We start from the raw sequence: 16,478 nt of genomic DNA, 5'->3' as shown, positions 1-16,478 counted from the left end.
ATAAGGAATCATGTAGTAACTCTTCCCTTATTGGAGAGGTCCTGATGAGTGCCAGTTTCATCAAAATGTCTTTCAAAGCTCTTAAAAAGTTTAGGATTGACTGACCTTCATTTTTTCTTAAAGTAATTTTTTCTTTACTTTTTACTATTTGAGTAGTTCTTGCTTCCCATAATCTGGATTAGAACATTACTTAAATATTCACTATTCACTGTATACCTGTAACTCTACCTCTTCACTACTTTACTTAAACTGATGTTCTGCACAGCTGTTAACTGACTGAAAGCCTGAATTCTAGGTGACTCTACCTAATATAGCTCTAGAGTCCATCACCTGCCTGGAGCACTAGTTTAGAACACTAACTGGTTACCCCTCTTGAGAGTTTATCACACACCCCAGTACCTTGAGTATAAGAACACTAACTTGATACTTCTTTTGTCCACCCATCTGTATTGGCAATTGACCAATCGAAATTAAAGATGAACAGTGCATCTTGGTACATCTGTCACTCATCTGAAAGTGAAGATACTTTCTCGTGACCATGCAAAAACGTATCGTACTGCTAACATGAACACGCTACAAAGGGTTTAGTGGGTTAACTAGCCACAGATCGCTCACTCTCTTGTCTTGTCACACTTTAGGGATCAATTAATATTGTCATTATTTAACATTCTCTAATATTTTCTGACCAAAATGTAGAAACCTTGCATCAAAAAGAGTCAGTCTGACCTTTAAACAATTGATCAATAAATGACAACTCCTCAAGAAATCAATATGGTCCAACGACTAACAAGCACAAGAACATATCTGCAACCATGAAACAGAAAATCATTATTTTTAAAAGGGGGATGATGCCATGTTCTTTCTGTCTAAACAGTCAAAAAACCAACACCTCACACTCTGAAAGCTGATTAAGCTCAGAAACAGATGGAGGGTGGTGCAAAAAAAAATCATCAGAGCGAAAGAATAGACACCCCAGGCAAATAAAGGAAAGAGAGAATGAAAAACTGCTCTTGCTCTCTCAGCTAAAAAGGCGGGCGGACAGAGTGTCTCTCTTTATTCCTTTTAAACACATCCCAGCTGCTGCCGCCTGCAGTGGTCGTGAGGTTTGAGCAAAGCTAGTGTATTGTTAGTTCTACCGGAAGAAGTGTTCTTGTATTAAGGCCCATAACAGAAACAGTCCCATTACCCAAACCTTGATAGAACACAGTGGATCAACACCAGCAGATGATGGGCATGTCTCTCCAAACCATCACTGATTGGTGGAAACTTCACACTAGACCTCGAGCAGTTTGGACTGTGTGTCTCTCCACTCTTCCTCCAGACTCTCCTCCCTTTATTTCCCAATAAAATATAAAATTTACTGATGATCAGTGATGGTTTGGAGAGACATGTGCATCATCTGCTGGTGTTGATCCACTGTGTTTTATTATCAAGTCTAAAGTCAGTGCAGTGTTTTTTTTTTTTTTGCTGACGACTTTTATGGAGATGTGGATTTCATTTTCCAGCAGGACTTGGCACACTGCCCAAAGTACCAATTGGTCTTCTTATATTCTAATTTTGTGAGACACTGATTTTTTGGATTTTTATTTCAGTAATCATCAACAAGAAAATAAATAAACGCTTAAAAAAGATCACTCTGTGTAAAACATTAATACATTTTGAACTTAATTAATGAAATAAAATATTTTTTCAATAATTTGAGATGCACTAGCTCTGGAAAAATAAGAGACCACTTATAAATGAAGAGTTTTTTTTATTTTACTAAATTTAAAAAACTCTTTTTTGCACCAGGAGTAAAGGCCTAAAGTTATCCAAAAGCAGTGTGTAAGACTGGTGGAGGAGAACATGCCAAGATGCATAAAATTGTGATTAAAAACCTTAAAAAAGGGTCATAAAAACACTAAATAATGATTTCTGAATTTTAACCATTTCTCATTTTCTGCAAAAAAAGGCTCTAAATTGCATTTTTTTTTTTGGAATTTGGGAGAAATAAAAAAAAACAATGTTCATTTTACTCAATCATATACCTATACAGAGGATTATTCCCAGAGCCCTGCTGAAAGTCAGGGGACCACACAAGAACTACCTAAATATTAAATGCTGTACCTGTACATTGCTCTTATGTAACAGGAATGTCAGCAGACACCGGTGGTGGCTAATCTTAAAGAGAGTGGCCTCACATAAGACGATTGCATAACATGACCTCAGGCTGTGGCATTTTCCCCCCTCGCTGCTGTAAGAAGCAGAACAAGTCGTGTTCTTCCATTACTACAACAGACACTCATTTCCGTCCGGGATTTCGAGTGCGCACTTGAAAAGGGGAATGTGTGCCGAGCGCTAGAGAGCAGCAGCAAGAGTGTGCAACCAGGGTCTTGCTAAGTGAGAGCTGTTTTCAGTAGCGGCTTAGCTTTAATCACGGACAGAGCGAACAATGTGACTTCAAAGAACCATCATCTCCACGCTGCAGCAGCATTCCTCTCCGGCTGAAGCTTCCCAAAGGTACCAGGAGGAATTTTGAGCAGGCAAAATGAACCAGATGAATTACAGCATGCAGATCTGGAACGAACGGTACGACTGAATAAAGAGCTCAAAGCCTAAATTTTGCATTTTATTTGTAAATCAACGGATCAGAGTCTGGAGGAAGAGTGGAGAGACACACAGTCCAAACTGATCGTGGTCTAGTGTGAAGTTTCCACCAATCAGTGATGGTTGGTTTGGAGAAACATGTGTGTCATCTGCTGGTGTTGATCCACTGTGTTATACTATATTAAGTATTCCCTCTGCTGACAACTTTTATGGAGATGCGGATTTCATTTTCCAGCAGGACTTGGCACACTGCCCACACTGCCAAAAGTACAAAATGGTCTTATATAATATTCTAATTTTCTGAGACACTAATTTTTGGGTTTTCATTGGCTGTAAGCCATAATCACATCATAAATCAACAATAAAAGAAATAAGCACTTAAAATAGATCATGAGTCTGTATGTAATACATCTATATAATATATGAGTTTCACATTTTGAACTAAATTACTGAAATAAAGTATATTTTCAAATATATATTATATATATATTTTGAGATGCATTAGTACATTAAAATTCAGATTTTCAGAACATTACCTGGAGAGCCATCTAGAGTCCATCACCTGCCTGGAACAGAGTTTTAAAACACTAACTGGTTACCCCTTTTGAGAGTCCATCACTCATCCCAGTACATTGAGTTTTAGAACACTAACCTGATGCCCCTTTTGTCCACCCATCTGTATTGGCAATCGACCAATCATAATTAAAGATGATCGGTGCATCTCGGTACATCAGTCACTCTTTGAAGACACTTTATTGTGACCATGCAAAATGTATCTTAATGCTAACATAAACATGCTACAGAGGGTTTAGTGGGTTAACTAGTACATTCAAAGCCAGACTAACACCACTAACATATGAGGAACTATGAGGAACCCAGCCTTACCATAGAGATCATGGATGACATCCAAAGAGGAGGACCAGGAGTATCGCTCTACCCCAATCCCCATTAGTGAGCCTGGGAGGGTCTCCAGCTCATAGGCCCCTCGCTTCTTCCAGTAAAGGAACATGATGAAAGAAACAGCTCCACTACTTAAGCTAAAACGAAAATTGAATAAATTGTTTCACTTTTTTTAATAAATTAGCGTAAGGAAAATATGATCTGTCAAACTGTTGAAATCCAAGTTTTGATGCAACAGAATTGCAGAATGGAAGTCCGTCCAATCCAAACCACTGCGACTGAGTCTTCAGTATCCAACAATGTGGAGGCCATCTTCTGCCCATAAGTCTTTGAAGACTGTGAAGAGTCCAACTGCGAACAATTCCCAGTAAATCAGGCACCTGCAGTTACCTCATCTTTGTCAATTAGACGTTTTCTTTGAACGCGGTCCACGGCACGCAAGCTCTAAAAGTGTGACTACCCCAGCCAAATGCTCAGCCACGCTCCATATCCAAGAGAGCCTGGCATCCACTTTTTTTATTGGAACAAAAATGCACATTTTAAGTTTCAAAAACCTGCAAGGAACAAAACAAAATGCGTCCGACAAAATCAACCCCAAGACATCTCAATAAAAAACACTTTAACTCAATGGTTCTTCTTCCTCTTCTCCTTTGAGATCTTCTTCTTGAAAGTCCAGCTTGTTTGCCAAAGCTCAAAGTTAACACTGGCCGCAGTCACTGGAAGTTTGATTGGTGTCATAGCCCGTGCAGTGTCCCACGATAGAAGGGGCTGGCCAACAGAAGGCGTTTGACCCACACACCCAGACAAACGCTGTATTCACGCCGAGACAAAGTGCATGCTGGGACTGTCTGAGCCTACAGCTTTCAATATAGGTGACACAAAGAACTCTTGTACCCCCCCTCCTACACAGGCACTGAACTTTCTCCATGATTTGCACAAACTGTAAAAGCCTGGCATTTTCCTGCGCTCATCATACTCTGGCACGCTCTGCTTGGTGATGGATTTATGTCTTATGAATTCAATTTGTGACCGCATTAATGTGTTCAGCTATTTCTGCGGGGGGACAACACAGGCAAGGCACCAGCTAAAAGACCACAGTATGCTGATAAGACGAACTGGCTGCCCTGCAAGCAAAACTTTACACTTTTGGAAGCATAGGTCTACACCAGGGCTGTCCAAACTACGGCCTGCGGGCCATTTGCGGCCCATTTCCTTTTTTGGAGCGGCCCGTGAGATATTTTAGAAATAGAATGAAAGTTGGCCCGCTGTTAAGCAGGTTTTTATAATGTGAGATTCAAAGTTTGAACGCTAGGTGTCAGAAACGGGCCTTAAAACGGCGAGAGTGAAGTTTTAGCGCAGAAAAACGGGCCAAAGAAGCTAAAAGTGGAGAGAGTGTTCAGTAGCGCAGAAAAAGGGCAAATGAGTCTAAAAGTAGCCGTAATTAAGGAGTTTAATATTAAGAGACATCATAAAGTGAAACATCAATTTGAAAAATCTTAGTTTACACAACACTGTCAAAGATAAATAAAGATAGTAATTCAAGTGAAATAGTGTGTAAATGAAAATAATCAGGAAAAATGCATTATTTAAAGTGGTATATTTCATTATTTGTTTTATTAAAGAGTGTGGCCCGTGACTTCAAATATATTTCTCCTTCTGGCCCCAACAAAAAAAGTTTGGATACCCCTGGTCTACACAATTAGAATGACCTCATCCACATCCACTCTTCAGCTTTAGCTTAATTTAGGTTTAGATTCATTCCAGTGAAGAACTTGGTTCTGAATGTCCTAATGCTGTGAAAACAGGCTCTAGAGCAACGTTATCCTCTCGTTCAACAGGCCTCTGTGTTGGGTTTTCTCCAGAGTCGAGAGTGGAGAGGCTGATTCATTGTTATCCTGATCGTAGCGTGGGGGAAGAAGAAGAATCGCTGCGAGAACACACTGTGCTAGTGGAGGGAGAAGGGAGGGACGGACAGCATCGCACAGCAAACTCAGATGTCCAATTTTGGGATAAGAAATTAGAGGGTAGGACAGGAGCCGGTTTGCTGCTTGGAGCTCAGCTCCGCAGACATGTGGTAGTAATCTGAAGCAGCTTTGAGCTTAGGCCGTCCTTTAAACCAAGAGAATGATCACACAGCTGCGGAGGCAGGCCCAGCAGAGCGGTCAGTTTCCATTCTAGCCTGAGAGTAAGCTGAAGTTTTTTAAAAAAAAAAAGTAAGGAAACTTGTGTTTGGTTGATTAATTCTTTGCTGTAACAATAATTATTTGCGATAAATCTTATACTGTTGAAAATCCCTTTTAAAGGGGCATTTGACATTCAAATTTGAAAAAGGCTAAAAAATTAAAGGGGTAGTTTGGGAGCGGCACTGAGTGATGTATGGGTTTAGAGGCGGGGCAGAAGTTGCAGCAGTGTGCCTCTGATAGCAGTGAGACACAACTGGTTGGAAGTCAGCAGGAGGGTCGTATTATTGATTGTTAAGGAAAAGGAAATGTTTATACATTTTTTAAGCAGGTCTGGTATTGTTTCTTTTCGTCACAGGAACACATTTCATCTATTAATGGAAAAGAAATATGGTTTAGGGTTTAGTCTCTCTTTTAAATGGAGCCACATTTGTAAGAAAGGTGCATTTGTGAGATAAGCATGTGGGTTGCATCCATGAAAATGTTGTCAATGGCAAACATCTTATTCTGCCATTGACCACCATTCACATGGTGTTTGACCATCTTTGTGGGATGTCCACTTCACGGCCTCATTATATTGAACTTGTCTAACTAATCGCTCCAGAGTTTGTTTGGTCCGCACCTGAGTGTTATTACCATTTTCTCACCTGCAGAAAGAACCGTGCCATGAATTAAAAAGGATGTGGAGTCCTTTTTTTCTAATTTTATCCCATTTTTCTCCCCAATTTAGAAGACTAATTACCCAACCCACTCAAAAATGATGAGTTTCTTTGATTTTACCAACTTGAAAACCTCTGAAAAACTGAACTGTTTGAATTACTGCACCAGGAGTAAAGCCGCATAAAGTTATCCAAAAGCAGTGTGTAAGACTGGTGGAGGAGAAGAACATGAAGCCAAGATGCATGAAAACTGTGATTAAAAAAACAGGGTTATTCCACCAAATATTGATTTCTGAACTCTTTAAATTTTCTGAATATGAACTTCTCTTCTTTTCTTCGCATTATTTGAGGTCTGAAAGCTCTGCATCTCAGCCATTTCTCATTTTCTGCAAATAAATAAATTCTCTAAATTACAATATTTTTGGGGGAATTTCGGAGAAAAAGTGTCCATAGTTTATAGAATAAAACAGTTCAGAGTAAGTAGACTAGTGACGAGTATACATGGAGGAAAGGGTTGGTCTATATTCGTAGGTAGGATGCATGTCATTTACTATTCTAAACCATTGGGAGCTATTGTTTTAATGTGTTTAATGTGTTTTCCTTTTTTAAATCATTCATTTAATCTAATTTCTAGTTTGTGAAAGTCTAAAGCACAAACTGTCGCTTTTTTCAATATTGATATACCGATATAATTAAATTGCACCCTTAAAATTATCGACCTACACCTCATATAATTAACAAGGTTGCACCAGAGACAAAGCAACACATCACGCAGTGGCAAACAAACAGTGGCAAAACTGTACAAAAAAAACCAAAGCAATTCTGCTCATGCAAGCTGGAAGAGAACATAACTACCATGGATTTCTCTGTCAGTATGGAGAATCCTTTAATTGTTAACTCTGTAGATTAAATTACTGGGGGTATTCACGTGATGAAAAGCTGGCAACAGACAGGGCTTCTCACTGTGTGCACCGGGCTGATATTAGACAGCTCGTCTTGCAAAGACATGCCCATTATCGGAGGCCTGCGATGCTCCCAAACAGTCATAAGCTGGGCGTGGGCCCCAGCCTGGGCTAAAGAAGGACTAGAACAGCAGTCTGGGGAAGGTGTCACGGCATGGCCTCTGAGTAATGGCTCCTTTCATCATCTGTTCAGCGTGGCGTGGCAGAGAGGTTGGCCACAAGTGCAATCTGAGAGGGTGTGGGCCGTTCCACCAGAGAAATGAGACATGATGACTGTTTAAGAGAGGAGCATTAAAACAGAAGGATCTTCTTTATTGCAGAATAAAGAATGAAGGCAATATTCTATTATCTGTATTATCTGCAGGATGTTAAACACCAAAACAGGACAGTCAGAGGACTGACATCACTCTGAGCGATGTGCAAAACCAGTAAATAGTTTGGACACAGCTTAAATTCAGTGTTCTTTTCATTATTTTATATGTTATATTTAAGAATCCTTAGTAACACCCGTTTTGCAGCCGTTCTTGGCTGGATTTTCTTAGTCGGTTTTAGAGGTAGAGTCACCTGGAATTCAGGCTTTCAGTTAACAGCTGTGCTGAACTCATCAAGAGTTAATTACTTGAATTTCTTGGCTCTTAATAAAGTGTTTGAGAGCATCAGTTGTAAAGTTGTGAAGAGGTAGAGTTACAGGTATACAGTGATTAAGATCTCAGCACACTTCTGGTAGCCTGCATATTGGGCACAACATACGTAATAACTTGTATAAAAAGGCTTCAAATATATATATTTATATATTATATATATATATATATATTCCCAGCCCTAAACAGGCATGTTGGAAAGGTCTATATATAAAGCTCTGGGGGGGGGGGGGGGGAGAAACCATTAAACAATTTTGAGTTTCTTTGATTTTAATAAATTGAAAACCTCTGAAACATAATCAAAAGGAAGATGGATGATCACAAGCCATCAAACCACCAAACTGAACTGCTTGATTTTTTTTTGCACCAGGAGCAAAGGCATAAAGTTATCCAAAAGCAGTGTGTAAGACTGGTGGAGGAGAACATGATGCCAAGATGCATGAAAAAATTGTGATTAAAAAGCAGGGTTATTCCACCAAATATTGGTGATTTCTGAGCTCTTTCTCATTTTCTGAAAAACAAAATGATCTTAATTATAATATTTTTATTTGGAATTTGGGAGAAATGTTGTCTGCAGTTTACAGAATAAAACAACAATGTTCATTTTACTCAAACATAAATCTATGAATATCAACATTTTCCAGAGCCCTATATATATACCAGGGTTCAAAAGAGGACAAATTGTTGGTGCACGTCTTGCTGGCGCATCTGTGACCAAGACAGCAAGTCTTTGTGATGCATCAAGAGCCACGGTATCCAGGGTAATGTCAGCATTAACCACCAAGAAGGACCAACCACATCCAACAGGATTAACTGTGGACGCTGTAAAAGAAAGCTGTCTGAAAGGGATGTTCGTGTGCCAACCCGAGTTAGATTACACTTTCAAAGAAAGCATTAAAGAAAAATCAGACGTGACTACAAATACAACCAGTGGGAAGTGTGCAAACAGTGCAAGATCACATGCAAGCAAACCTGCTCTGCCTGTTAAAATGATTTAATACGCACTGGTTTAGCTGCTCAATGGCTCCTGCCAAAACGTCCAAATGGCTTCCCCGGTATAGCCCTTCAAGAAGGCACAGCTTTGGCTAAATAATAGCCTATATATCATTGCAGGCTACACATTACAGCTGGAAACTGGCTGCGGGAGCTGGAAGAGCCCCCTCAGGCCACAATAGCAGTGCGCCATCTGTCATTGCCGGAGACTGTGGATGCAAGTTCACTGCTTCTAAAGAGCTGCTAATCTCCCTCACTCAAAAAAGACTAATAGCTCCACATCCGCTGTAACTAGGGGCAGGACCTGAAGACTGAAGAATGTGCTTCAGAACGGCCTGAAGTTGGCCGTCTACGACATGTGGAAAGAGTGATGATGGAGGGAAAGATGATGGGAAAGAGAGGAAAGATGGAGAGAGGAATGGCCTGCAGCTGGATATGTGTGCTAATGACACTGACTTCATCCTTCCTTGTCTCTTGGTGTGTGTGTGTGTGTGTGTGTGATTTAGATTTTAAAAGCACAGACATGATGTAACCCTGCAATCTACTATGGTTATATGGCTGTATTTCGGCAAATCGTTGGCCGCTTTTACAGCTACCCTGTTTCATCTGCTTTTAAACACATTTTTGATATTTCAAAATCACTCAGAGGTCTGAATTAACCCAGTAACTACTAGTTCATCTATCAGTGAAAAGTTTATTTACTTAATTTCAGTAATTCAGTTCAAAATGTGAAACACAGAGTGATCCATTTTAGGCGTTTATTTATTTTATTGTTGATGATTATGAAGCTTACAGCCAATGAAAACCCCCCAAAAAATCAGTATCTCAGAAAATCGGAATATTATATAAAGACCAATTGGTACTTTTGGCAGTGTGGGCAGTGTGCCAAGTCCTGCTGGAAAATGAAATACCACCTGCTTTCTATCAGACGGAAGGAGGCAAAGTTCATACAACACACTCACGCGTACACGTGAGCACACACGCAGCTGAAGCACGCTTTCTTCATGAGTAACGGTAATCACGTGATCCAGCTGCTAAGAGCACTAAAGACCCCACAACGCAGCATGGTGCCTAATTAATACCCCACTGACACTGCAGATCACCAGATTATTTCCTCTGCAGAGGGATTTGAAGATTGTTTGGGTGGGGGATTACTCCCAGAGGAACCAACTGTTCAAAGATTTAACCATAAGGAAGATCAAGAGCACAATCACTGGCACAAAGTGGCATTACCTGAAATGACTATACAGCAGAAAATCATGAGATACATTCAAATTCAATAGGTGGATGATGGTGCTGGGAAATATAATCTTAATTTAATATCAATAATAAAAAAGCATATGAATGCACTGTAAAAAGATCGATGAGTTTAGATCATCTATGTTTTCATAAAAATATTGATATTTAATTGATAATAACTCGCACTCTTTGATTCCCCTGTAAAAAGATAATCCAATTCCGGTATTTTTTTTTTTTCACTTCATGTCTGTGGTTTTAAGGTTACAGCTAATTTATTGGGGTATACAGCAATAGTTTGGACATTTAATTAATGTATAAAATACCACAATTGCCATATATACAGCTCTGGAAAAAAATAAGAGACCACTTCAGTTTCTGAATCAGTTTCTCTTGTTTTACTGTTTATAGGTTTATGTTTGAGTGAAATGAACATTGTTGTTTTATTCTATAAACTACAGACAACATTTCTCCCAAATTCCAAATAAAAATAATTTGAGGTTAGAAATCAATATTTGGTGGAATAACCCTGGTTTTTAATTACAGTTTTCATGCATCTTGGCATCATGTTCTCCTCCTCCACCAGTCTTACACACTGCTTTTGGATAACTTTATGCTGCTTTACTCCTGGTGCGAAAATTCAAGCAGTTCAGCTTGGTTTGATGGTTTGTAAGCATCCATCTTCCTCTTCCTCTTAAAACTCAACATTATTTTTAAGTGGTCTCTTATCTTTTTTCAGAGCTGTATAATATAGCCATTTTTAATTGTTTTTTTTTATATATATATGAACAAAAAGCAAATGAGACTGTGTATCATCTCAGTTATAGACGCATTGATTGGTCTTTTTTAGTTACAATGCATAAATAAATTAAAATAAAAAAATATATATATAAATAAATTAATTTAATTTAATTTAATTTAATTTAATTTATTTTTCAAAAACATTTCAAAAAAGAAAAAAAAACATTGTGTTTTCTTTCGTTTTTCTATCCTTTTACCCATTCTGTCCAAACTTTCCTGATTTGTGATTCTAATAATTAACAAGCCGGCCAACAGTAGCAAATCATAGCCCCCCACATCAGCAGCTTCAGAAGCTTTGTATTTCAGGGAGGATTGAGACCCTGTGGCCTGGAACAGCGAGGCCGAGCCTGAGCCCTCCATGTATTACCGGTCCACGCGAGTGCTTTAGTTCGGCCTGCTAAATATAGACCTCTACGACAGGCTGGACAGACAGCACTGCACACTAGTGGGCTAATCTTATCACAGTTGGGGTTATTGGAGTTGGAGTTATTATGGTGTAGAAGAGATGTCTGCTTGCTCAACACTTTACAAAAAAACTTCTGCTATTCTGTCTTTAAAACAGAATAAAAAGTTACTGAACTACAGCCGCTCTTTTACGCTTCTTTATATAAAGGGCAGACTGAGAAACAGGACACTGAGGACTTAAGTACACAGGATTTAAGAGGAAGGGGATCTGTGATTAGGTTTAATCCTGAAGACCCTGCTCTAGGTGCGTGTGCACTGATTTGTGAGCAGTGAGTGTGAAAAAGAAACATATTAACACCTACAGACTAAAAGAAAAGTGCATTTAAGTACACATTTTTAAAGGATGCTTAACATGAAAAAAAAAAGTTCATACTGTTAGCATTAAAATGAATACGTACTTAAATAAATACTAAATGCACTATTTTGGAATTGTGCTCTCTTTGGGCTTCGGCAGCTGATGGCAAGCTGCATAACCAGGATTCGAACCAGCGATCTCCCAATCCACTAACTAGTGGTAGCCCCTTAGTTTGCTGGACCACTCAGACCCCTCCATTTTTCATGTTTATAGTATATGTTTTTTATACAGACTAAAATTTAGATCTTAGAACAGTGAACTAAAACATAAACAAAAATAGGAAAAATACAACACTAAAGACTACTTCAGTGCCTTTCAGCTGTAAAGCATCCTCTCAAGAGCTCCAGCCTGGCAGGAACCTTCATAACTTCACAACCTTCATAACGAGGATAAAATAAAACATCTTACTGAGACGTAGCCGAATCCCGAGCCAGCTCCTGGGAGGAGATTTGTGGAGACTTGGATTCATAGTCCACTTGTTGGGAACCATCTAGCGCTGCATTTACTCCAACTGAGATAGAAAACCAACGGCTGCCTGAAAAAAGTTACCAGCAAAAACTAAGTAAAATCAAAATGCACAAAGAAAGCAAACCAATCAGGGTGCAGCATTCACTGTGTGTGTTAATCTTGTTTTGATTTCTTGTTTTGTACACACAGTAGCTTCCCAGTGCAAAAGTATATGGTTCAACATCAGTGCAACAGTGGGAACTTTTGGGAATGCCTATGCATTCACAAATTATGGAATATATAGAATACAGATGGATTGTAGCACTAAAAAAATCAAAAATTTTATTTTTTTGCAGTAGTTGTTTCATCCACATCAATAGAAAACCACAGTTTACCAGTTATTATGGAAAGGCTGTTGAGGCCAGAACAAAAAAATCATAGGAAAACCTACCAGACACACAGTTTCTAAAATATATAAATATATATAGAGTTGCAGGTATGCTAGTAGATGCATATTTAAAACATTTATCATAATTCATGTTTATGTAACATTGTTACACTCTGGTTGTGGGAATGTTTGCTCATAACATTTTTAGAACATTACATTCATGTTATTGTGGTAAAGTTTGCCACTAACATCAGAGGAACTTCGAACAAGCAATATGCAAAACTTTTTTTTTTAAACCTTCCATGAAAGTTACTCTGGAAATTATTGTTATTGTAACACCAGGGAACTCTAAACAAGGTTGTGCAACGTTTTCAGAACGTTACATTTATTATATTGTGAGAATGTTCGCTCGTAGCTTGGGGAGAACTTTTAAATAACGTTAGTAAATGGTTAGGGGTATGTTCACTGTTAGCTTGATATTAACTAACATTATGAAACTTTGCGCATTAACCCCGTGCTGTTGTAGAGAGTTATGTAAAAACTGTAAATACGGTAAATACAGCATGCTGTTTAATTAATCAGTTAATTAGCTGCTGCACTGCTGCGTAAAGGCACTTCTAGGAACGTCCCATTAATGTTACTGTAGGAATAAAATGCTTAAATTGTTTTTAAACATTAGGGAAATTTGAACAAGGTCGTGCAACATTTTTAGAGCGTTCGATTAACGTTTCTGGGGAAATTTGAGCAACGTTTTTTAGAATGTTACATCAATGTTGTTGTGGGAAAGTTTGCTCCTTTTTTACACTGGGAAAAAAATTTCACAAGGTTGTACAATGTTTACAAACTTTACATTAATGTTATTGTGGGAACGTTTGCTCCTAACATCAGAGGAACTTTAAACAAAGTTGCAAAATGTTTATAGAACGTTACATTTATGTTACTGCGGGGGGAACGTTTGCCTGATGTCCTAACACCAGAGGAAATTTGAACACGTTCGTGCAAGACTTTTTTTGTGGGAATTATTATATTTTTAAAGACTTGGGGAACTTTTGTTGTGCACCGTTTTTAGAACGTTACATTAATGTTAGTGTGGAACATTTGTTCCTATATTGGGGAGAACGTTTAAATAACGTTAGCAGTACAGCAGCAGCAGAGCTTTCACTGACCTGTAGCTTGCGGTCAGTCGGTCGGTTGGTCGGTCGGTCGGTTCTCCCCGCCGCTCTCTCGGTCTCGGTCTCCTCCTCTCCGGTGTGTTGTTACTGCAGCATGGCTCCTCCGCGGGGAGAAATCCCGCTCTATCTCCTGCTGGTTTGTTTGGAGGAACATCAGAACATCAGGACCTCAGCGCTCCGCTGCAGCTCTTCCTCACTCCCAGCCCTCAGTCTGTTTCTCCTCCATTCATTCAGATCCAGCTGAAGCGGACTGAGCTCAGACTCAGGGCTCAGGGCTCTGACCGGCCTGCAGTAACCGCGCCTCACCGCTAGAGGCGCTGCAGCGGCCAAACATATAAAGTTTTTTTTTTAATGAATTAATTAACCGTAAGCAAATAAACAATATAGCACAATACACATATTGACATAATAACAATGGCACAAACAACAGACAAGTAAATATAATAATATATAATTAACCAGGTATATACTCAAATACACAAAGAAAGAGAAAGAGAGAGAGAAAAGAAAACTATAAAAATATATATTAATTAAAACTAGAGCTTCAAAGAATAATAAAACTCTTTCTGCAATCTTCCGTTTTACTCTCTTTAAATAATGTTTAAAGTGCACTTTAGTGTAGTTTTTTTTAGTTGCATTAAGGTGTACTATTTAAGTTAGCAGAAGTCATTAGATAGCAATTCAATAAGTATGAAAAGTAATGTTACATAAAAGAAAATAAAAAGCAATCATTTTTATTCTTCATAAGTTTATTATATGTGCAACTGATATGCATATTTTTTCATCTAAATTGACTTTTTTTTCAGTGTAACTTGAGACAATGCTTACTCAGCCAAGAACCTTTTTTACTAGTCATATCCAGTAAGGTAAAATACTGCTTATACTCTTGTGGTGCTCTCTACTTCCTTTTAGTTTCTTACAAAAGACCACTATTAAATGTAAGTAGCAGTACGCAGCCCTGGATCTGTGTGTGGATCTGTGAGTTCTCCACCTCAGGCCGGGGCAGCTGGCCTCCACACCTTTCCTGGATGATGTTTTGATCAAAGCCTCTTTAGTCTGAAGCCAAGTCCTGAGTGAAGCTCCTGCCAGATACAGCATGTGTACAGTATTAGTCTACTCTCTCTCTCTCTCTCTCTCTCTTTCTTTTCTTACTGCCAGTCTCTACTTTTGCATGTTGCAATTTCTTCATCACTTATCCTACATTTTCAATTCAACTTCACTACACTGACTGTACAAATATAATCTTAAATCATCTTGCAAATATACTTTTATACACAATGAGTATGATCAAATTCCATGCTTTTCTAGGCCTTTAAATATATGGTGTTCAAACTCTAAAGACCCTAATATCCTTGGATTTTTTTTATTTTTTTATTATTTATTTTTTTTACAAAATTAGTATTACTGTATTTTCATTTGAAAGGTAAACAACAAATGTTTTGTTGCACATGTTTATCACTGCATCATAACTCAGTTCAGGAAGGGTTAAAATAAGCAATGATTTTAGAGGGTAGTTTATCATACAGTTAAACAGCAGAAATAACCAGGAACTAAACTAATTCTAAATACAGAACATATTGATTAAAAAGTCAGAAAACTGTTTAAAATTGTATCAAATTTGTAGAGCATTTCTAGGTAGCTTTATATGGATTTATATGGAACTTTTTGCTGACTAAATGCAGAATACAAAACTCATTAAAATAATAATAATAATAATAATAATAATAATAATAATAATAATAATAATATGGAATATTTATAGCCTATTGCCTTTAGAATCTAAAGTAACATTTATAGTATTATTCATACATTCTTTAACGTTTTATTTTCCTCAATAATCTGATCTGTGCGCAGTAAAACGAAAAATATGTGTGAAATAGAACTACAAATAGATGTGAAAAACATGCACAAAGTCTGCGTTTAAGCGACGCATCTTTGATCGCACAAACGCACACAGATACTGATATCAGAGCTGTTTTTTGGCGAGCCTGCGCACTTTTTACCTCCCTGTTATATCAAAAATAACTGCGCACCGCTAGAGGGAGCCCGCGAGTGAGTCCAAATTGAATGCGGGTGAATGGAGCTAAACGGCTAAAATCTCAAATTAAAAACACTAGCTAACTACTTAGCCAGAATATTACTTTATCTTTAGAAATTATTATAAAGTACTTTACTAAAAATATAAAGAAAAATGACCTGTATGTTTCCATTAAATTACAGCAAACGGTTTTTTTTTGCATTAAAGACTGGTTAGCCTAACACTGGCTGGAGAGCTGATGCTGATTTAGTTTTTTTCAGTATAAAAATTAGTAAACATGTATTAATTTATATATATCATTGCCCTCATTTGTACTGGTGCAAAATTTTGTTAAAAAGTAAGAGACAGTTTGTGTGTTCAAATTATGTAGTAGTCTAAAACCATCCATTCGTCCATTCAGCCATCCATACAACCATCCATCTATCTATCCATCCATCCGTCCATCCAACCATCCATCCATCCATCTATCCATCCAACCACCCATTCATCCATCCATCCATCCATCCATCCATTCATTCATCCATCCATACAACCATCCATCCAACCATCCATTCATACAACCATCCATCCATCCAATCAACTCAGTTACTCCATATGAACCCATTCATTTTAGACTTACTCTGCAGCGCCCTCTGGTGGTCAGACACCCCCAGAA

The 16,478-nt window shown here is 38.2% G+C and overlaps 1 protein-coding gene across 2 annotated transcripts in view; it reads right to left on the bottom strand.

Moving 5' to 3' along the window:
• The window catches only part of plekhg5b (pleckstrin homology domain containing, family G (with RhoGef domain) member 5b), a 105,639-nt gene extending 91,605 nt beyond the window's left edge, over positions 1–14,034 (bottom strand). Inside the window, exons 1-2 of one of the 2 annotated variants that reach the window (XM_022677200.2) lie at positions 13,780–14,034; positions 12,187–12,313 (exon numbers count right to left, since the gene is read on the bottom strand). In XM_022677200.2, the coding sequence (XP_022532921.2) occupies positions 12,187–12,268 (82 nt within the window). In that variant the 5' untranslated portion in view covers positions 12,269–12,313; positions 13,780–14,034. The remainder of the gene's footprint in view (positions 1–12,186; positions 12,314–13,779) is intronic. The other variant, XM_022677194.2, reaches the window with a different exon arrangement.
• Positions 14,035–16,478: the final 2,444 nt, after the last annotated feature.

This window comes from Astyanax mexicanus, chromosome 13 (assembly GCF_023375975.1).
Source record: "Astyanax mexicanus isolate ESR-SI-001 chromosome 13, AstMex3_surface, whole genome shotgun sequence".
In the NCBI taxonomy this organism is placed as follows: Eukaryota; Metazoa; Chordata; class Actinopteri; order Characiformes; family Acestrorhamphidae; genus Astyanax; species Astyanax mexicanus.
Note: the sequence above shows the minus strand (reverse complement) of the source record. Positions and strands in the feature narration are given on the sequence as shown.